This window comes from Symsagittifera roscoffensis, chromosome 3 (assembly GCF_963678635.1).
Source record: "Symsagittifera roscoffensis chromosome 3, txSymRosc1.1, whole genome shotgun sequence".
NCBI classification, from domain to species: Eukaryota; Metazoa; Xenacoelomorpha; order Acoela; family Convolutidae; genus Symsagittifera; species Symsagittifera roscoffensis.
In genome coordinates this window covers 30,263,831-30,286,234 of record NC_087064.1, presented here as the reverse complement: position 1 = coordinate 30,286,234, position 22,404 = coordinate 30,263,831, and the positions used below count along the sequence as shown (strand labels likewise).

General features: G+C 37.5%; 1 protein-coding gene across 2 annotated transcripts in view; it reads left to right on the top strand.

Annotated features, from left to right (window-relative positions):
* The first annotated feature begins 2,283 nt into the window (after nucleotides 1-2,283).
* The window catches only part of LOC134841922 (dynein axonemal heavy chain 12-like), an 83,696-nt gene continuing 63,575 nt past the window's right edge, over nucleotides 2,284-22,404 (top strand). The window contains exons 1-27 of one of the 2 annotated variants that reach the window (XM_063858003.1): nucleotides 2,284-2,478; nucleotides 3,039-3,168; nucleotides 3,246-3,272; nucleotides 3,402-3,591; nucleotides 3,664-3,739; nucleotides 3,884-3,940; nucleotides 4,280-4,438; nucleotides 5,140-5,335; nucleotides 5,573-5,707; nucleotides 5,942-6,043; nucleotides 6,345-6,459; nucleotides 8,454-8,548; nucleotides 9,125-9,303; nucleotides 10,013-10,274; nucleotides 12,882-13,028; nucleotides 13,422-13,606; nucleotides 13,989-14,241; nucleotides 14,643-14,828; nucleotides 15,154-15,354; nucleotides 15,692-15,853; nucleotides 16,383-16,537; nucleotides 16,775-16,937; nucleotides 18,704-18,874; nucleotides 19,892-20,274; nucleotides 20,554-20,722; nucleotides 21,147-21,632; nucleotides 21,904-22,133. In XM_063858003.1, the coding sequence (XP_063714073.1) occupies nucleotides 2,318-2,478; nucleotides 3,039-3,168; nucleotides 3,246-3,272; nucleotides 3,402-3,591; nucleotides 3,664-3,739; nucleotides 3,884-3,940; nucleotides 4,280-4,438; nucleotides 5,140-5,335; nucleotides 5,573-5,707; nucleotides 5,942-6,043; nucleotides 6,345-6,459; nucleotides 8,454-8,548; nucleotides 9,125-9,303; nucleotides 10,013-10,274; nucleotides 12,882-13,028; nucleotides 13,422-13,606; nucleotides 13,989-14,241; nucleotides 14,643-14,828; nucleotides 15,154-15,354; nucleotides 15,692-15,853; nucleotides 16,383-16,537; nucleotides 16,775-16,937; nucleotides 18,704-18,874; nucleotides 19,892-20,274; nucleotides 20,554-20,722; nucleotides 21,147-21,632; nucleotides 21,904-22,133 (4,775 nt within the window). In that variant the 5' untranslated portion in view covers nucleotides 2,284-2,317. The remainder of the gene's footprint in view (nucleotides 2,479-3,038; nucleotides 3,169-3,245; nucleotides 3,273-3,401; nucleotides 3,592-3,663; nucleotides 3,740-3,883; nucleotides 3,941-4,279; nucleotides 4,439-5,139; nucleotides 5,336-5,572; nucleotides 5,708-5,941; nucleotides 6,044-6,344; nucleotides 6,460-8,453; nucleotides 8,549-9,124; nucleotides 9,304-10,012; nucleotides 10,275-12,881; nucleotides 13,029-13,421; nucleotides 13,607-13,988; nucleotides 14,242-14,642; nucleotides 14,829-15,153; nucleotides 15,355-15,691; nucleotides 15,854-16,382; nucleotides 16,538-16,774; nucleotides 16,938-18,703; nucleotides 18,875-19,891; nucleotides 20,275-20,553; nucleotides 20,723-21,146; nucleotides 21,633-21,903; nucleotides 22,134-22,404) is intronic. The other variant, XM_063858004.1, reaches the window with a different exon arrangement.

The window sequence follows — 22,404 nt, the reverse complement described above, 5'->3', positions numbered from 1 at the left end:
AGGAGTATATTTAAATATTCCAGCCTGCATGACTGTTTTTAATCAGCTAGGAGAACTGATCACTTTGTGGTGACATGGAAGGCTTGAGTAATCTCTCGAAGAGGGAGATTGTTTCATTGTTCTTTCTAACCACAGAGTTTCTTAGTTTTAATATTCAGGACAATAACAAGCAAGATTTCCGAAGGGAAAAGCGTAGTAGGATAATTTTAGCTTGTTGGTTGGCAGGACTGTCCTGCAAGCCAACACCTTTTAAATCTAAGAGAAAAAGTTTTAATCGGGACATTGACATTGGAAGTCAGAAAATATGTTTTATCTTAAGTCATATCCTCAATGTGCAGATTAATGAGAGAATTTGAAGGCTATAGTGATGTAGTATGATGCCATTTATATTCTGCAGTGAGTCGATGTGACGTGGATAAAAGTAATTTCGTGCATTTTGTAAATTCTGTTCGATGACACTGTGACCATTTTACGAATATTGCGTGATTCAATGAGGACATTGACCGGACTGTCCGGGGAGTATGTGACATTCGACCAGAATGTGAAAAATGCAATCTCAGCAGAATTCGAATTTTTAGCAGCGAGCCTTCCGGATTGGTGATTATTAAGAACTAAGAACGTTATTGGAACGATTGGCCAGACGGTGAGGGCTGGAATATTCTGGTATTTTAAAATTTCAAAAATTCGAATTGTGACGTCATATTTCTGAGAAACGTCAGAAACGGCCATTTTGGCTGAAACAGGAAAGAAAAACAGAAAAACATTAGCTGCGCTAACAACAACTACGAAATCGAGATTGGAAAACGACAACGAGTTACAGAGTAACAGAGAACACTCCGAGTTGCAACTATTGTGCCGCTACAATAGTTGCAAGGCCGTTGCGAACAACGGTGAAGGTTGAAAGACGGCCTTCCGGATTAAGAAGAAATCAGGATTAACAAGCTTGATCCAGCGAATTTGTCAATCCGGAGGGGTAAAGGAACTGAAACTTTTATCCTGTTACATAAACTTTTAGCTTCCTGTCATGTCCTGACTTGAATTTAATTAACATCTAGATTCATTTTGATAAGGATGAGAAGCTAGGAGTTGGGGGAAAGGGTTGATCCATCTTCGATGGAGATGATGATTTTTATCTACTGAACAAAAACAATAGTAATATAATAAATAGTAGTAGCCCTGTTTTTAGGAGTGACCTCGTGGTCTGGGGATACTGAGACCCAGCCATGAGCTCACTATTTCTGCATGTAATTTAGTTAATTTGAGTGTTTTGACCGAAGCCGAAAGCAGTAACGTTTTTGTCGACCCGATGTTAGAAAAGACCACCGAAAAGTACTGGCTTGGTAGAGACGGTGAAAAGCATGCAAAGCTCCTGTTTAGACGTTAGCCAGTCGTCTTAAGACTTAGTTTTGTTTTCCGTCGATATGAATCTTCCGGGCGAATGTTACACATCTTCTGTTGCATTGTTGTGGGGAATTGTTTAAGTATATCGGAAGCACAACTTCGATATGCCTGCTCCAGATTTTCAGGTGACTTTTCAAATTTCTCTCGAGAATGGGGGGATGATTTTGATTATTTGGATTTGTTTTGTTTCTGTCGTCGTTTTGTTTGCTGTTAGCACATTTCTGAAATTTGTCTCCGTTTCAATCAGCACTTCGTGAGTAATTGGTAGCTGAGATTCCGTCAGTTGTTGTTGACTCTTGACTTGGTTTTACTCAATGGGGGGCAAAAAAGCCTTCACCCGGAGATATACTTGAAAAAAATTAGATTTTTTTCTTTCAAAATGTAGAAATCAGAAGGCAAAAACATCAACTATATTGCACGTGCGTTTTTGCGTTTTTTGAAAGCATGTGGAACTAGTCTATTTTTTTTTCAAAAAATAACATTATGAAGATTTCGAATAAAGTTCGAGCGATCAGTTTTGACATGAAAAAATAAATTAAAATTCAATTTAGATAAGAATTTTAAGATTGACTGATTTTTATCTCTTTGTTCAAAAGATGAAAAGTGGATTGGAAGCTCATCAGAGAGTTGTTACTTTTTTAAAAATCTTAAAATGGAAGACTCAAAGACACGATTTTTTTTCTTTAATTTGGATTGAATTTGATTTTATTTTTTTTTCGAAACAAGAAACAGTTTGCCGAAACTCAGTGAAAAGCCAAGCTACCCAACTGAAATCTTAGCGCACTGTTTCATCTCATTTTCTTACAGAATCATGTTGAAAAAAATTCAATTTCAGGAATCCTCATCTTACTGAAATGAAATCTCATTCGCATTTGTAATTGATTTTCAGATTTTGATGACAATGGACTAGGCAGTTATGGCTGATTCGAGACCATCTGTGAAAACAACAGAAAAGGGCTTGGGTTCAAAGTCCAAGACCACAATGAATAATAATGGCAAGATCCCAAAGCTTCCGCCAATAATTCAAGAACGTAGCGCTTCAGCAAAGGAGAGGCGACAGACGCTTCTGAAACACAGGTTTTGCAACATGTTCTTGTTTGACTATGGTTCCCTAACATAAACCTGTAATTAAGTGTCAATAAATGTAGTTAAGTTCATTTCCTTCGTTAAAAGGAAGACAAAATCTACTTTTGAAACGCAAAAAAAGTTCAGAAAAAAACTGATCGAGTTCTAGTTTCGAAATAGGTTTTTAATTTGTAGAATTCCCAGCGCAATAAAAGAAGCGGAATAAAACAATACATATTGATAGTTTTCCCAAATCGGAATGATTTGTCAAAAAAATTTTTTTATGAATTGTTCTTGATATAGAAGAAGTTTTCACAGTTATGTTTTTTTAATCGAAGTTCGAAAGTTGAACTTTTTTTATTGAAAACGTCAGTTTTTTTCTGTGTTGCGTTCCTTGACTCTTTTTGCTGTCAGTTGTCATTGTTTTTGAAATCAAGCTATCGATTAGTCATAAAAATTATGAGCTAATGCTTTTTATTTGTCATTTCGAAGGCACGGCTAGTTGATGTCTTGTCATTTTGATGCCGTCGTCTTTTCTCGAAAGACTTGAACAGATGGCGTGTTTTTGCTAGGAGGAAAAATGAGGTGCAAGGTCTGATGGACAAAATCCTGTACCAGCGAGCTCTGGACAGCATGGAGCAGACTGTCAGTAAAACTGAATCTTCCAAGCTAGCCCCTCAACCCCCAAAGTTTCCCGACTCAGTATGAACATCTTACTTGCTTTGAAATGGTTGTTAAATGTGAGAAAATAAATATGCAAATAATTTTAATGTCTTTAGATGATGAGTGAACAGAGAAAGCAAAGGGTTGGTATATTTTCATTTTCTGTTTCATGTCCAGTTACATTTGCAGCTTAAAACTAATTTTAATGATTAATTTTCGATGGTTGCCTGCTCTATATTTTGATGAAAATATCTCGTAATGAATTTTGTTAGATGAACTATCAATTCCTGAAATCGTGTGTCGCTCAAGCGCCCATTGTCTCGATGCAAGATTCCAGTAAAAACTCTATTTTGTCCATGATTCCCAAGAAATGCAAAGAGGGAAGAGGAAGGCAAGAGCGAATAAACTCCTTGTTTGAAGAAGTAATCACCGAGTATGAGGATAGTATGAAAAAAGCGACAAGTTAGAATTTTTTAAAAGCTAATTAGATGATTAACTCTGCTTGAAAGAAGCTTAGTGTTATATCTATTCTAGTTCAACAAGTTTTGGTCAAACCGGCAATCAAAGGACTGGAAGAAGATGACAATTCTGCTCCGTATGAAGAACCACAGTAAGTACCGCAGTCTCGATTCGTTGAATTTGATTTTTTTCTGCCCGCTCGGATGCAGAATTATTTTGAAAGATAAGTGTATATATGTATTATGAATGGCTTCCAGTTCTCAAGATCAATCATTTGTGTTCATAATTGGTGTAGAATGGTGTGGGATACCAATATGCTGTACAAACACGAGTTTGTTACACAAACCGGGATGTAAGTAGCGCCAGCCAGCGGCTTGTATACCACAATGTAGAAGTCTTGTCATGCATACTATTAGAAATTGATTGTTCAGTACATTTATAATAGTCGCATATATTAGGACTTAAAAATGTTTCAGAAAATCACTAGGCTAGCAAATAAAGCTAGCAAATGATTTTTTGACCTCCAGATTCTAGGATTTTTCCACACACTTTAGTTTAATATAACAACTTAACACTCTATAATAAGGTAGTTTCTATTTACACTAGCGATTAGCCGCGTTTTTCATTAAAATGTTGCGTTTGCAGACTGCTTTTTCGTTTTTATTTTGCTAATTAAAATGACTGACTTTAGGGGTCTGGACTTCTCGACTCCTTGGCATGACCAAGTGCAGAAGCACAGAGTTCAGATTCGTAATCGCCTTCATCTCTTGCACCCTGCCATGCAACAGGTTCTGCACATGTGTCACAACACACTAGGGTCTATCATGCTGATTGATCTCACAAACCTCAGGTAAACTTCAATCAAAGTCAGGCTGTTAATATTGGCTGCTGTTATCCGGATCCAAATGCCTTTGCAGCAGTTTAAAAACATTATTTTTTTGTTTATGACAAAAATTTTAATAAAGAAAAAGATATCTTTGAAATCATAAAAATCCGAGCCTATAGAAAACGACAAATATGAGTGTAATTTTTTTACAGATACGAGATGTAAGTATGTTTGATGAGTTTTGTGCTAGAGTGTCTCGAGCTGTGATAGCTGTTTTTTAAAATAAGCAAAGTGGACTGAAGCGGTCCAACCGATAGCTCTGCTAATGAATTGCGAATGCATGTTTAAAATCTAGAGACTTTCCATTTATGAGTACAATAATTGAAGTGGAATGATGCTAGTGAGCAAGAGGCTCTTTTTCTCTTTTTTTTCTATTCGAACAAGCAAATCAGTTTTATGGCGCATTGAAGAATTAATTACGACAAAGAATGAATACTAAATATGTTTGAAATAGTCTTATTACTCAGCATGCCAAGTCTCATAGCAATCTAAATTTAGGAGCAACAGTTATAAAAATAAAGGTATACAGGCGAGGAGAAAAGGAAAAAGGGTCATGCAAGTTACTTAGGCGTCGTTTGAGAAGTTCAGTCTGAATGGCCGCATGGGAAGTTTCAGCTATCTTGAACTTCCACTCTTGAAGTTTGACGTTTACTTCTCAATTTCAGGATGAAAGGCCCTGTATCGGTCAATGACCTTAGAAATGATGTCAAACTGGAACTGGAGAAGACGGAGACTAAATTACGCAATCAGTGGTACCCGGAGATAGTGCGTTTGTTTGTGGCCAAGAACACCATCGCAGACATCCGGCCGGAGATGCTGGACTCGTTCTATAATTGCGTGTCTGTACTACTATCAAACCAAGTATGAAAAATATGTTCATTAAAATAGAATTCAGAAGCAGACATGATCGACCCTCAACATTCTCTGAAGGATTTTTTTTTGATACAGCGATTAAAGTTTTCAGAGAATTGTAGTTAGAAAAAGGATGAAAAACATCAGGCAGTACCAGAATATTTGCTTTAGTTTCAAAATCAGCGACCATTGATATATCTCAGGTACTCATAGTCGTATCATTGACAGAAACTTCCTCCTTTATAGCTGAAAATGCTCAAAAACCAGACGATCGAAGGGTGGGTGAAACTCTTCAAACCTGAGAACTCAGACTTTCTGCCTTGCTTCAAATTACAGCTGGTGTTGGACGACAACATCATGCAGTTCTATCCAAATTTCGACGTAAAGTTTTTCAAGTATACGGACCAATTGAATTAAATTTTCTAATGATTTAGTGAATGAAACTATCTGATTTGCCAGGTCAAATTTTCTCTGTAATAATCCCAATTAGTTTGACTTTGTTTTTCAACGTTGATTTTTGAAAGAAGACAAAAATTTAAACAGGCCAAAAAATCAATTTCAGATGAGTGAAATCCGGTATATTTTTAAATTAGTTATCATGATTGTTCGGTTTAGGATCTGAAAGACACTGTTTTGTACGTGGTTGACGAGATCACGAAATGCATGCAGAATTTTCAGACAGTTCAGTCGTGGATGTCAGCTTCAAACGAAACGCAGGTCGGGTTTTGTTACCAATATTTCCATGATGCGATGTAACTAATCATCTTTATAATACCTGTCGAGAAGTTAAGCTCAGTTGAATATTGAAATTAATAACGAGTTTATCTTCGCTATAGACGGACTGTCCATTAGCTCAAAAAGGTTAGAGAATGAAACATTAGCGATTTCGGCGACAGCGAGGAGTCATTTTTTGTTGTCCCAATTCTCTCTAACCTCAAAAATTTTGTCATGTAAAAACTTTTGAACAGTTATGCGCAAAAAAAATCGAGAAAGTTTTGCATCTTAGATCTGTTTGCAGGCTGTGTACATAGACGTGAAGACAGCGGAATTCATCATAAAGAGTGCCAACAAGCAACTGGTGCAGTCGGTCAATGAGAACTTCGAACACGCACAGACATATCTCGGCGGCTACAGTTAGTAAACCTGTAGATTTATGAACAACTTACAGAACAATAGACCTATGATGCAGTAAAAAAAAATTAAGAACCTATTTCTGTTTCCAACCTACGCCACGAAGATCTATTGTTCCGACTTTCGAAGAAAGTGAGGAATAAATATGTTCGGGGAGGTTTTTTTTATTAAGACCAATTTAAAAAAACTCTGGTACCTCGGGGGATCGATCTCGTGATCTGCATGGGACCAGCCGAGTGACACATCAGTATAGTAGCCTGCCATTAGGTTGTCTAAAACTGCTTGCTTTATTAACTCGCTCTACAAAATCGTTCCCAATTGAAATCGAGACAGCTAATTGGTTTTATGAACTTCATACACGACTCAAATTGCAGCACTTAGTTTTTGATATGATCAGCCTAAAATTCAATTTTTTGCCATTATTTAGTTCATCAAAAACTATTCGAGACCAATTAAAGGGCAGTCGGATCATTCAAGACTGTGTCCTGATACGAACAGTCTTAATTTACTAAGTACTTAATATTGCCCGTGGAGGGCTATAGTATCAACAAAAATCTTCAAAATTGTATATTCATTGTTGACGCGTTATGAAATTGCAGCATATAGTTTTTGCTCCAACTTTCGTAGAAAGTGGCGGAATAGTTTCGTTTGGAGGTGGTCTTTTATTCAGTCAAATTTCATTCAGTAAAAGATACTTTACCTCTGATTTTTTGTCGTAAAGTTCTGGGTTTGAAAATTGCCAATTTGGTCATGCTCTGGATTAATATATGCGCGCTGTGAAGATTTAATCTATGGCTCTGAAAGTTTAACCCGAATTATTTGCTCGTTTCAAATTGTCTCGCACTACAAAAACATTGCAAAATAAAATGATATTTGGCTCTTTCAGCTTTTGATATAAAAAAAAACGGTGGTTACAAATCTCAGAGTGTCAAAATAAGTGACCAAATGTCAAATTTTTATTTGAAGACAAGTATTGTCGGTGGCTGTTCAAGTAGCACAGAATGCTTCGACTACATTAATCTCTGCCAAAAATATATCAAATTGTTTCCGAAGTGTTCAACGGGAGGACAGGTAAAGTTCGCTATCAAAAATGTTAGGAACTAGGAAGTAACATATTTAATATTCGAAACATTTGGGTTGGAAAACCACTTTTGCTCTGAATTGTTCTTAAAACCAAAAGTTTTGAGAACAATTCCGATACAGACAACTTTTTAGTTTTTCTTCAAAATCCGAATCACGACCAATAAGGCTTTGATATAACGCTGCACTTGATCTTACGAGCTTTGCTTGAGGTGATTAAAGTCAGCTAGAAAAAAATCCCCCTTAGTCGTAGTTCCTTGGGAGCAACAATAAAATTAACAAAAAAAGTAGTCAAATATACAAAACGCTGCTAGCCTTTGAAAAAATTGCTTTGCTGCTGTGCAGTCTATTTTTGGATCAGATCGGATTGCGTTTCTTGTTCAGCTCGATCATAAGTTCAGCATAATTTTAATCATAATGCTGAACTGGTGTTTGAAAAAATTAAGTTTTTTAAGAATACGTCAAATTCGAAAACTGTATGTTCTATGATATATTTACATGCGCTTACGTTTGTTTGTTACATGCGTTTACATTATGGCATTTATCATGCAGTTTCACGATACTAATGTCTTTTCATCAAAAGGATTGATCGAAAGAATCCTAAGTGAAAAAAAAAAATAGACACGTTGGTTTTTGTCTCACTGTGTTCGGCTGGCTGGAGGGTTCTAGCAGGAAAGCTAAAGCTGGCTTTCAATTTTTTTCCGATGTTTATATAATCCAGTTTAGTACAGGACATGTAGGATCAAATGAACACTCTCCCCATAAATAGACCTAGTTAAGATCTTCAACCCTAATATTTCATTTGAATCAAAATTGTTCAGCACTGCTTAAAAAGTGTACACCAAAAACCAAGATAATGTCCTCTCCCCTTAAGCTTTTTAATGTTCTTTTTGATGACGTTGTGTGTTTGTAATAGTTGAGGAGTACTCGTACCTAGTGAATGGGGAGGCAGTCAAGGTGGTGGAGCAGTTCATGGCCAATGAGGAACACGAGTTCCAAGACTACACCAGGGTCAGTATTTGTTCTATCCCATAGTTACTTACTATTCGTAAATGTTGCCAACTTGTTGATTTTCTTCAACAAAATAGGGTGTGATTAGTTATAGGTTGGACAATCTTGCTATTAATTAGGTTGATTTGTCGTCTGTTAAGATCAAGCATACATCCCCCGTCAAGGATATTTGTTCCCTCGCCACCCAAAACGCGAACATAGAAATTTTTACGACATGCATTTCTAGCAGAAAAGCCCTAATTTTTTTCTGATATTACCTTTGGTGCAAAAATAAATTTTCCTTGGGGGCAATTGCGCGCCGAAAAAAAGGCGATCTTCAGGTCCATATCTTCCAAAAACGGTAATTTGGGCACACTGGTCTTTTGGATACATGGTTTTTTGTAAACTTAGTTTCCAAAAATTTGCCTGCGGCATTAATTTTTCTCGACAAAAAGGCGCTTTTGTGTTTCAGGAGAGGTAGAAATATCAATGTGGTTGACCTAAAAGCAGGTCGACCAAAAAATACGTCTGCTCCTGTTAGAGAGTATTCAAATAATTGTTCACAAAACTGTCAAAAAGTATATGCTCTGTTGCCAGGAAATAGCCAAATACAAGAAATTGTGCGAGGATATCCGCCAGCTGGACTCACTTGTCACTTTCCCCCTGGTCAGACTGGACTGCAGTGACCTGAAGAGAGGTCTGTCTGACAAGGCCAAACAATTGGCAGACCTGCTGCTACACAAAATTGCAAACAGCCACAGAGAAGAGAACATCAGGTGCCTGGATCGGCCTCTTTACCTTCTGCCTCCAACGCCCCCCCCCCCCCCCCTCCCTTCCATTAGAGACAAAATTTCAATTTCATGGTGCAATCAATGCTTTTGCAAAGGTTAAGCATAAAAGTATGTATGTTTTTAGTTGAGTAATTAATTTTGCTGCCTTATTCGCTCGCAGCTGGACAATATGAAGAGAAGTTTCAAAAATAACCATTGGGGTATGGGCAGTAAAATATGCCAGATCATTTTTTCAGAGGCAAATAAAAAAATCACTCTTAACCTTTTCAATTTCTATAAATTGTCCCAATTTAAACCCGTATCCTTGGTTTTTTGTTTGATGCAAGTTAGCTTTATTGGTTTTCATGACGCGTATATTAGCCGACTGTTTGACCGTATTTTATGCTGTGAATTGTTCACAGTTGATTATTTTTCACAATAAGATACTATTTTTAACGATTTGTTATGCCGAGTCTTTTGAATGGTGTCGTATTGTGCAATCTCTTGAAACCACATTAAAAAAGAACTGAGTTATATTACCGATGTTTTACTCTGGTTAATTTCCATGCTTGTCAGACCGCTCCTCCTCCGTGTCAGCTCTGGTTCCCGAAATTTTTTATCTAAACAACAAACTATGCCGATTCTACACTTCAGTTAATTGATTGAAAAAGCGATGGCGATCATTCATAACAATTTATACAAAATTTTGTTTCAGCATTTGCAAAGACTACGAGCACATCGAGGAACAATGTCTGAAGGAAGCGAGAAACACGGAAGAACTGATGGAACAACAGAACTTCATCGAGAACGCCAGATCCCTGGGAACCATACAACTCCTGGAGAGAATCAAGGAAGTGAAGAAGAGGCTGGACTACTTGTTGAACAACCACCTCTTCAGCCAGGAGGACTTGGAGCTCAATTCGATGACAGTCACTTGGCCGAAGCGAGTTCAGCCGATATTCGACAAAAACGACGAGGTAAACTCATCAACTACTTTGTTTAAAAGCAAGAACAACAAGAGTTCTATTGTAGAGTTCTTCGCAGTAGTTTTTCCTTAAAATATTGCTTTGAACATTTTTTGGTATTAAGTGAATAGATTTTTGCCGAAAAGGTATAATAATTGAAGATCGCTGGGAACATTGATGTTGTTGATCAGTAATGAATCGTCAGAAAGTTTTGAGATTTTTCCATCCTTTTCTATTTCCCGCGGGGGAAGAGGTCAAACATGTTCTTGACAACTATGACTTCAGTTTTATCAATAAGAAACCAAAATTCAAACGTCTTAAAACAAGATAATTGAACGAAAAATGGAAAAAAATTAAACACAATTTTTTTAAACAACACAAAAAATTGTACATTTTTTTGGTGTTCTACAGCTTCACGTCACGGTTTTTGACCCGCATCTTATAACTCAACGCAATTTTAACCCACAATTAGTATAAGGATAAATCGATGACCTTCTTATCATGCAAATAAAAAGATAACACTCAGGTCAGACAAAAGAGAAGCCAAAAATCGATCGATTAGTCAATCCTGCTACAAAAATTAATAAAAAAATTATTAAAAAACTAAAATTGTTAAAATTTTCATTATTCATAAGGAACAGTTTCCTCTTCACCGTGCGCAGGGTTGCAATGTTTAAAACAAGTTTTGCTTAAAACATGTTTATAACACGTTTATTCCAGTATTTAAAACAATGTAAAAGTTAGCGTTTAAAACAATTTCCCCTGATTGGCTGATTGCTCCGAACTTTTGAAAAATTTGGAGGAACTTTGTATTCGGGTATGTTTTAGTTTTTTCTTTTTGTTTTCTTCGCAAAATCAGGTACCACAAACAAAAATCGGAGTAAGTGGAGTGATTTATCATATTAAAGCCCTTTCAGTCCTGATTCGAACGACATTAAAAAAATTTGAAAATAGTTTCTGTGTTGAGAAAAAACGGTTTAAAACTTTTGATTTTGGGTCTAATTTTGAGTTAATAATGAGAGCGTGCAGGCTTACAATAGCTTATTCATGATCAATTGAAGCCGTGAAAACTTAGTTTTATCGGAGTAAAATTAGCTATTAGAGTTTTTGAGCCATTTTGGGAATCAAAAACTTTTGAAATTTTTTGTAAAGTTTTTTGTAATCCTTTTTCAAAAAAAACTCTATTGCAATTGGCTTTTTTTAGAATGACTGTCGAATGTGTCTAAGAAACACTTTTTCGCTTAGATCTTTTTATCACACCACGCAGAAAAAAGACACTAGTTGGAAAAAAAAATCGGCTTTTCTTTTTTTGATGCAAATAATTTAAAGGACGAGCATATAGATTATTAATTCTGTTAGAATTGATTTGCTTTTCAGAAAGTTGCGTACTTTATCATATTTCTTCGATAACTCAATTTATTGATAATTTTGATAGCTCAATTTTTTTGTCTATTTTTTCTTGATGCTTGGTAAAAAAAAAGTACCACCTAGCGTAAATGTGAAAAAATTTAAACTTTATAGCTTTTGTCTAGTAAAAGTATCTAGCCTGTTAATGGGTAAATAGATAGTTTTCTAAAGCGATATTAAGTTCTGTAGCAAAATTTTTAAATATGATTACATAGCATTTTTTATTTCGACCATTGAATTTGGGGAGGAATTTCGTATTCGAGTGTGTTATAGTTTTTTTTCAAGAAAAATGAGGTACCACAATTAATCATCGGAATGGGTCGAGTGATATATCATATTGAAGCCCTTTCAGTCATGATTCGAAAATTTAAAAGTTTCCAAAAGTTTTACTAGTATCGAGTACAACAAGTGTACACTTTTTGAATAATTGATTGAATGACGGCCCTCAATAGCTTAATAATACCCTCGCGATTAGCAAGTGTGTTGCAATCAGGTATTAGACTTTTTTCCCGTAAATAACTTTGTTCATAGAATGGTCAATTTAGTAGGAGTGGTAAATACCACTTCTGACATGCGTAGTTCGCGAAAACTTAGTTTTAAGCCGCGAAAACTTATTTTTTTTTCAAGTTAGTTTCTGGTTTTTAGCGCTATTTTGGAATCAAAAACTTCAAAAGTTTAAAAAATTTTTGCAGAATAATGTGAAAAGTTTTGATTTTTTTATTGTTTTGTTTTTGTTTTGCGAGCCATGTTTTTCAAAAATTGTTGACAAATTTGCCTACTTTATTATGACTGTCGAATATGTCCAAACACCAGCGGATTTAGGGGGGGGGGGGGGGGGGGGGGTGACGCTAATTATTTTCTAAAGGCGCCTTCGGCGCTTTGAAGGGGGAGCGCGCGCCGAAAGAACGCGATTTTTTGTCAACATTTTCCAAAAAGAGCCTAAAAACGCAAAACGGGGTCTTTATAGTGATTTGGGAGAGCTCATAAAATCAAATTGGTCGACATTTGAAAATTCGCCCCCCCCCCCTCGAGAAAATTTTAGATCCTCCCCTGTGCCTAAGTTCTAGTTTTTTTGTTCAGATCCTTTTATCACAACACGCAGAAAAAACCACACTAGTTTTAAAAAAAGTATGAGCCCACTGAGTTCCCTGTGGTCGGAACATTCTGTGCTACTTGCAGTGACCGGTAATCCTTGTTTTTTTTTGTATGTAGGTTGTTGAGAAGGTGAGGAAAGAAAGGGAGACGGTGTTGAACGAGAAGAGGGAGGAGGTGGTGCTGGAGTTGAGCAAACTGAAGGCCAAGGCCACCGACATCAAGGAGTGTGGAGACATGGACCAGATCACCACTTACATGAACGAGGTACACAATATATTTTACTAATAATTTAGACTTGAATGCAATGTACCAGGGCTTCTTTTTACTTTGCTTCTCATCGTAGTCATAATGAGGACCTAAAATATTACTAATAAGTTTGATTCCAATGCAGTGCATTCTAGTGTTTCTCTTTACTTTGCTAGTTGTCCTTTTCATAATTACCAGAACATGTTCTTTAACGTCAGTTTCTTGTACTCAAACTTTGCTTTAACAGTTTTCGGTGTTTCCGGGTCTAGTTGCTCCGATTATCACTCCTATTTTTTTGGTAGCCACCCGAATATAAATTTGTAGTCGTGAAGCTGCATTTAGACGTCCGTGCGTGACATCAGATAGAATCAATAAGAATGTTAGTTTCAAGTTTGCGTTGTGTCGTTCTAGTTGCGTGTGATCCAGAAGAGAATGAACGAAGTGAAGGATAACATATCATTTGTGAGTAAGGAGGAGGAGCTGTTCAAGGTCAATGAGCCCACTGAGTTCCCAGAAGTGGACGAGATCAACAACATCATAGAGCCATACCAGAGACTGTTCGCCATTGTGGCCAAGTGGATGAAGACAGAGCGAAAGTGAGTAGTATACCACAGGCACATTGAGGCTCATCAAAACTAACATGTTTAAGCCCAGCCTTGAACAAAAAATGAATTTTAATTGAGTTCAAAATCCGAAATGATAGAATGTTTGGAACGTTTTGTAGCCAAAAAGGAAACGAAAGGCTTGGTTTTTGTTAGCCTGGCTATTAGTTTTGGTTTTATCGACCTCTCGGAAACATACGTAAAGCACGGAATTGAAACGATTTTGAGGCGTTCAACTTTACCTGGTTCAAGATGTTTGAGATTTTGTGATACCGTCGGTGGTGATTGATAGCGTTTCGAATGCTGAAGGCTTTTTGTGGGCTTAACTTTAGAAGTGTTTGTTGTTTTGTTTAATTGTGATGATGTATTTGTTCAGATGGATGGACGGCGCTTTCCTTGACCTGAACTCGGAGACCATCAGCAACGAAGTACAGGAGTTCTGGACAGACATCTTCAAAGTGAACAAGTTCTTCCAGCAGGTGAAGAAGAAGGAGATGCTGGAGAAGGCGAACAAGGAGGGCAATGTGGTGAAGAGGAAGAAGGAGGGGGGAGGGGATGACTCAGCTGAAGATGAGATGTCTGCTATCACTGTGTGCAACAAGATCATGGACCAGATCAAGGACTTCAAGGTCAGTCAAAACAGATCTTTCGTGTCTCATGCTAGGTTATGAGTTTGTGAGCATCAAGGTAGATGGCAGTTTCTCTTTTTGTTAAATTGACATATTTACATTGATAGAATTTCCCATTACGACTGATTCAGAATAAAATTTTCTTCAAATAATACATTCAGTAGCAAAGTGTTGTAATTAAATATCATTGAAATGTTTTAAAATATTGTATAGTTATTATCGAAACATCAGCATATTAAAAAGTTATGTGGTAATTTTAAAAAAAATACAGAAGTGGGGAGTTTATTATAATGGTTTTTAAATGCAAATGCATCAGTAGTTCTTCTCAATAAATGCAAATAAATCAGTAGTTCAAAACGGTATCCAACTAACTGGACAAAGATTTTTTTTTCTATTCATAGGAGTACATCCCGATAGTGTCTATTCTGTGCAACCCTGGAATCAGGGAGAGACATTGGGTAAAGATGAGTGAGATAGCGGAGAAAGACATCACCCCCGACTCAGGCACCACTCTGAGGAAGGTGCTCAAGCAGGAACTCAACGCATTCATGGAGGACTTCGAGACCATCAGTGGAGCTGCTTCGAAGGCAAGTCACCTTCAGGATTTTATTATATTTGTTCTGAGCACAAGGCTAACTGGCAAAACTGAGATCACGTAACTCCTCAAGTGACTAACTGCGAACTTTTTTGCCTTTATTTTGCCATTTTCTCGAGAAAATTATGCATTTTCTGGTAAAATTTTGATCATTCTGTAGTCACTTAGTCGTTTTTATTTTTTTTTCGGTCCTTTTTGTTGTCTTAAAATGAAAATGTAAATCATTGTTTTGTAATGGAGGTTTCAATTGCCAAAATGAATATAATTTTCGTGAACGTCTTAGAGTAACGTGAACAAACGTGAACTTTCGTGTGCAGGAGTTTGGCCTTGAGAAAGCGATGATCAAGATGAAGGAAGAGTGGGAGATTATAGAGTTCAACCTGATAGACTACAGAGACAGCGGAGTGAAGATCCTGGCCTCAGTGGATGAGATCCAACAGGTGCTGGATGACCAGATTGTCAAGACACAGACTATGAGGGGGTCGCCCTTCATCAAGCCATTTGAAACCGAAATCAAGGTATCTGTTTCTGTATCAATAAAAAATGTCTAATTTTTAGCTCCAGTCTTAAAGTTTCTGCATTTACCGAGAACTGGACAGAGAAAAGGTACAAAACTGAGAACAAAAAATCATCAACTGAGAAATAGCCAAAGCAATTCAAAACATTTGCAAAAACCGCTAAAACATGGTCACAGCTCATGTGAACGCATTAGCCAAAAAATAAAATATTATGATAAGAAAGACAAGAATCTTTTAGAAAGATTTCCTTCCATTTGCAAAATAAGGAAAACAGTTTTTGTTAATTGTCTTGTTTAAAAAAATCATTTTAATTCGGAATGATATTTTTTCTTTTCAGGAGTGGGAGGATAAGTTGATGAGGATGCAGGAGACAATAGACGAGTGGCTGAAAGTGCAGAGTCAGTGGCTCTACCTGGAACCCATCTTCTCCAGTCCAGACATCATGAGTCAGATGCCAGAGGAGGGCAGACTGTTCACCATAGTTGACAAGAACTGGAAGGTGAGAGAACAGCTCAACCGGCTCGGAGTCATAGCTTGTGTTTTCCCCTGGCCGTAACCAAGAACATGTTGACGAATCGTCAAAACACTGCGCAAACTGCCTTTACGGCTTAATTGTTCTGCTCTATATGAATGGTTTGAAGTGATTATCAATCTTTTCCGTTGCAACGAACTGTCGCTTTCTCTAGCACTTCCGAACCGAACCGTCAAATATTGAACGTACACAAATTGTTGCGTCTGAGTATTTGCCGCTTGCGACTAATTATTGCAGCGCTTAAATTTTTTCAGTTATCAAGTTTCATATGACCAATTCGTTCTCTGCTCGATTCGATCCTATGAAATCAGTTCATTGCATAAAACTAGGATGGTAATTTCACCAAAAAAAATTATTACAATAGAGTGATTTAAAAACCATACGTTTGGTTGTCTAAATAGTCGAAAATTCCCATTGATATCAGTTAGTTGTTTAAATAGACCTAAATGTCCACCAAGGTCATCCATTTGTGACGCTGCTCCGATATTCATTTTAGGACATCATGAGACACGCATCCAGGGATCCCAAAGTGATTCCGGCGACTGGACTGACTGGCCTTTTGGAGAAGCTCAAGGACAGCAATGATTTATTGGACAAGATCCTCAAGGGACTTAACGCATACCTCGAGAAGAAACGACTCTATTTTCCCAGGCACGTAAATCATCTCTCTTACCTATATTCTTAAGACCAGTTTTGTTTTCATTCAGTTTTGGTGGCACTAGTTGACGTTTAGTTTGTTCAGTTCTTTTTATGGAGTGCATTTTTAATCTAATACATATCCTGCAAAAAGGGGAACTTGAGGAATCGCTGTACTTCAACGGTTCTAGATGCTATTGAAACTTTCGAATGTTCGTTTTGCATTCTTTTGTTCATGTTTGTTCGATCCAGGTTCTTCTTCTTGTCCAATGACGAGATGCTGGAGATCCTGTCTGAGACGAAGGACCCGACCAGAGTGGAGCCCCATCTGAAGAAGTGCTTCGAGGGCATCGCCAAACTACTATTCTCGCCCTCGCTAGATATCTTAGCTATATACAGTGCGGAGAGTGAACAGGTACGTTAAAACTTGCGTCTGTTTCTGCTATATTATAATGATATATACTTTATACTGTTTATACTTCTGGTCTAATTTTTGAAAAAGTTTAAGGCGAACGCAAATCTGTTTTAATGAGGAGAAAAATTGTGAATGCATGAAAAATATAGGAAGGTTTTGATTTTGTTAAGTGTGTGAAGTTCCCTCAAAATTAAATCCGGCAATTCTCGCTACCCTCTTCTGAAACTGCAAACCCAATCTAAGATTTTTAAAATGCTTAATTGGTGAAACTTTAATTATAAAATTGCAAATTAAATTAAATAATGCTAGTTTAATTACAAGCTACGTTTTGAGCATCCCATGCAATATTAGCATGAAACCAGAGAAATTTCAGTTGATTATGACTTAATTGTCTTGAAAGTTGTAGGAGGATTTAGCACCTACAAAAATGTAGCTCTTACGAAAGCCATTAGTGATATCAAAGCGACACTCGTGATCATTTTTGGCGAGAAATCGGCTGAAAAGCAGCAGTAGTAGTGGTCGTCCCAAGTTGAATCGGGACAACAAGACTGGGTCGGACACCCACAAGTAGCACCGTCTGCGATCGGGTAGGGGTAGGTTCCGCCGAAGAAGAATCCCCCGCCGTTGAATGATCCTCCTTGCTGGCGACGCTTTCGGCTTGTTTCGACCATCGCTCGGGCCGCTTTGTTTGGTGCCATCGCTTTAACTTGACTTTCGGGCTTGTCAGGAAGGCTTAGGATGATTTCAGAAATGCGATATTCTGGGTTCGTTAATCTGTCAGAATGATCCATCATAACTTCCGAGTTCGGGCTCTCTGAATCCAAGATAGAACTTAATTCGAAATCCTCGTTTCCGGGTTCTATTACGTCATTTTCGGCTCTAGCTGCTGATTGGTTAAGAAACAAAGCAAAAGTTAGAAGAATGAAAAGATTTAATACTCTTTCAGATGCCATGTGAATAGGATGACTAATTTTTGTTTCGCTAACTAATTTTCCTTCGTAAATAAGTTGTAAAATCTTCAACTAAGTTCTTCTGTGAACGCAAACTTAATTTGGGATAGATTTGCTGTCAAATGATAATTGGAGAGGCAAGATTCTGCAGAAGGAGTTGTAATTGTTTTCTGAAGTTTGTCTATTTTAATTGTCTGAGGATCGAATAACGGATATTTCATTTGATTCTGTCAACTACATTTCTGTATGTATAATTAAGTCTGATTTTTCTGTTTGTCGTAAATATGGTATCAATTGTCGATTAAGCTTGGCAGATATTGAGTTTATTGTTCGAAGATAGTTTGAAATTCCGAAAAGAATAATCAGAATTTCTGATGATTAATAAATGACACAGCTGTTAGTGATAAATTTATGAAAATGTCATATTTGTTTGAATGGAAATGAGCTTCAGATAATTTTCCGGCAATTATCTTTTCTTGCTCATAGTACCCCACTAATTTATAGGCATCATACAATAAAAAAAACATATTCGTTCTAAACATGCAAAAACAAAGAATCGCTTTTCTATCGCTTATTAGGATTCTTTTGTAACGCAACGGTGTTATAATCTCCGATCAGCAGCGATGGTAGCCATTTCTTAAAACTTTTACTTTGGGATGGGGCTCAACTTGATTCTTTTTTTTTGCGCATCCAGAAATATTTCAAAATTGCTTTTCTATTGCCTGCACAGAAGCGACAGAAGCGAATTTAGAAGATTCCCGCGTAGAGGTCCCTGGTATTTTTCACATGTTCCTGATGTGCCTTGTTGTTTCGCAGGTGAAACTGATAGAGACGATCAACACTGTGGAGGCCAAGGGGGCGGTGGAGAAATGGCTGCTCACTCTGGAGGATGTGATGTTGAGGTCCATCCGTGACGTCATAGACAAGAGCAAGGACGCATATGCCAATGAGCCCAGACAGAAGTGGGTGCTGGAGTGGCCTGGACAGGTGAGTCACTGAAATCAGTCTCTTAATTTTGAACCTTGGTTGTAAACAGCGAGCGCACAAATAAGTAATCTGCAGGTATTACATTTTCTATGAAATATGGTGTTATATATGCAAGCGAGATAATTTTTTCTTCTAGCCAAGTGTCTTTCATTTGAGAGATCAAGCTATGAATTACATTGATTGTATAGTTTAGGTCATTTTATGACAAAAATTTTCAAAATCCATTGAATCTTAGTTGTTGCTCCGACCACTCTTAAGAGCGGGCGGGAACTATGGTCTAATGTGGGTTTTGTATGCGGGTTTTTGTGGTTTTTTTCTAGGAGAGAGATGACTGATGTCTAATATTAAAACCCTTTCATCGTGATTCGAATGACTTAAATTGAGCGATAAAAGTCTTAATTTGGCTTCTTTTTTCGTCTTAATTTGAGCGATAAAAGCGAGCGAGCAGCCATACAATAGCCGATTTAATGGCTTAAAAGTTTACAATAGCTTAATTTGAAACGTAAAAATTTAGTTTTATCGGAGTAACGTTATTATTATTTTTTTATTTATAAGCGCCTTTTTGGAATCAAAATTCAATTCGCTTATTTTACAATGACGGTCAAATATGCCAAATCTAGTTTTTCTTTTAGATTTTTTCATCACACCACGCCGAAAAAACGACACTAATTTGAATTTTTTTTGGTATTTTTAAGGCTATGGTCGGAAAATTTTGTGCTTCTTGCACAGTAACCGGCTATCCTTGTTTAATCTTGCCAATCTGACAATTGTTAATTTTAAAAATCGTTCTAAATATTATTTAAGCTGTAAAAATTTATTAGCTTTTAAAGCTAAGGTTTCGCCTCTTTTCTCTCTCCCTCCAAAAAAGCGAATAGGGGAGGACAAAAAATTTTTTCCTCATTTTTATTTTTTCAAAGATAACTGTGATTGGAATCTTCTATGCTACTTGTTCAGTAACTGGCTATTCTTTTTTTTTAATTTATCAGCTTAGGTTGTAATCTGATTAAATTTTTTCAGGTTGTCCTCTGCACATCTCAAATCTACTGGACTCTGGAGGTCCACGAAGCTATTCGAGAGGGTCCGAAAGGACTCCTGGAGTACCACAAGAAACTACAGTCTCAAATGGGAGACATAGTCCAGCTAGTTCGAGGCAAACTGAGCAAAGGTGCGAGGACCACTATGGGTGCATTGGTGACCATAGATGTGCACGCTAGAGACATTGTTGAAGAGATGGCCCAAAAAGGTGTCCATACAGAGAATGATTTCGAGTGGCTTGCTCAGCTGAGATACTACTGGGAGAATGATAACTGCAGAGTGAAGATTATCAATGCCAGCGTGAAGTATGCTTACGAGTATTTGGGAAACACACCTCGACTTGTGATCACGCCTCTAACTGACAGGTATGATTCTCTTAAAGCTTGGGAAATACCTTGTATCGGCTCTTTGACCTTATCTTGAACTACGTTTTTTTTTTAAAGAAGAGAACTGGAGTTGCCTTTATTTGGCATGCAGTTTGTTCGAAGCCGTTCTGTTCTCGTAATTTTTTTTTAGCTAGGCTCCGAATGTATCATCCTCTGGCTTCGAAATTGATCGTTTTTAAATTTTTGATATTCTTGATTGTATCAGATGATTATTTACGATGCTTTTACCCGCGTAAAAAAATTTTGCCTTTGTTGTAGATGCTACCGAACCCTGGTGGGTGCATTCCACTTGAACCTGGGAGGAGCCCCCGAGGGACCAGCAGGTACTGGAAAGACAGAGACCACCAAGGATTTGGCCAAGGCACTGGCTGTGCAATGTGTCGTGTTCAACTGTTCCGACGGTCTCGACTACCTGGCCATGGGAAAAGTGAGTTGCATTTGAAATTATGGCTGATACATTAATTGGGATATGATCTATTACTCCTACCAATTAGAACCAAAACCTAACTAAAAAACTCTGGTCTTAAGTTATCAAACTGAAAAGTTTTCGAAACAATTGATCCGCAAGGGAAAATACCAACACACGAGTATTCAGCAGTTTACGGAGAGTTTCAGCTACGTCCTGATGTGATAGAAATGTCTACACTAGTGAAAACCCAACTGATAATCTGCTCTCTGAGTTTTCTTTTATAAATATTTATGAAATTTGTTTATCCATGAATATATGAATATTGTTTATCCGTGTATATATGAGTTTGTTTATCAACTCGCTCCTAGGATGCCGCAAGCGGTAGCCATGAATTGATATGAACCAATTTTTAATAAGTAAATTTTTAATTGTTCCATTTCAGTTCTTCAAAGGACTAGCCAGCTCCGGTGCATGGGCTTGTTTCGACGAGTTCAACCGAATCGAACTCGAGGTACTGTCTGTCGTCGCTCAGCAGATCCTCTCGATCCAGAGAGCAGTCCAGGAACACCTGGAAACCTTTGAATTTGAAGGCACAACGCTGGTTTTGAACCCCAATTGCTTTGTTGCAATCACTATGAACCCCGGCTATGCCGGAAGATCGGAACTTCCCGACAACTTGAAAGTCTTGTTCCGGACAGTTGCTATGATGGTTCCGGACTACGCTCTAATTGGAGAGATCTCCTTATACTCGTATGGGTTCCTGGACGCTCGGAACCTAGCGGTGAAGATCGTGATGACCTACCGACTGTGTTCTGAACAGTTGTCTAGTCAGCCGCATTATGACTACGGAATGAGAGCAGTCAAATCAGTGCTGGTTGCTGCCGGAAACCTTAAACTGAAATTCCCCGATGACAGAGAAGATATTTTGGTAAATGTCGTTCTTATATTTAAATTTTCTAGGATATAAGAATTTTGTAAAACTTTTTAGGCGCAGCGATATTTAGATTTTTGAACTAGAAGTGCGAAAAATTTAGATATACCGTTTGGCGATTTTGACTGGAAACATTAGGTTTTTTACGGGATTTTTGTTACTGTTTTCTAAGAAAGTGACGTCATATTTATGCTCTTTAATTTTCGAATAGTTCAACCTTGCCTTTGAATCAACGTTCAGTATTAAGATAACCACGTTTCATTTTCAGCTTCTGCGTTCGATCAAGGACGTCAACCTGCCCAAATTCCTCTCCCACGACATCCCCCTGTTCAACGGCATCATCTCTGACCTGTTCCCCGGGGTGGAGCTACCGGAGGCAGACTACAGTGACTTCCTGCAGGCAGCCATGGACAAGTGTGAGGAACACAATCTGCAGTGTGTGGACATATTCAAGGAGAAACTTATTCAGACTTACGAGATGTTGCTAGTCAGACACGGGTTAGATCGCAGACTTCATTTCATCAACATCTTTTCTCGGGTTACATCTGTAACAACGCCAATTTTACTGTATAACTCTTTTAAAAGTGGAATCATTTTTCAAATAGGGCAATCGGCATTGACCATTTTACTAAAAAAATTTCAGCGTAAAATTTATAAATAAAATTTCACGCGTGAGTTAAACAATGCCTTGTTCTAGGCGAGTTTATTTTGAGGAAAAAGTAAACCGCCGTCGGGATCATCGTCACTATTTTTCGACGTCCCAGCACTT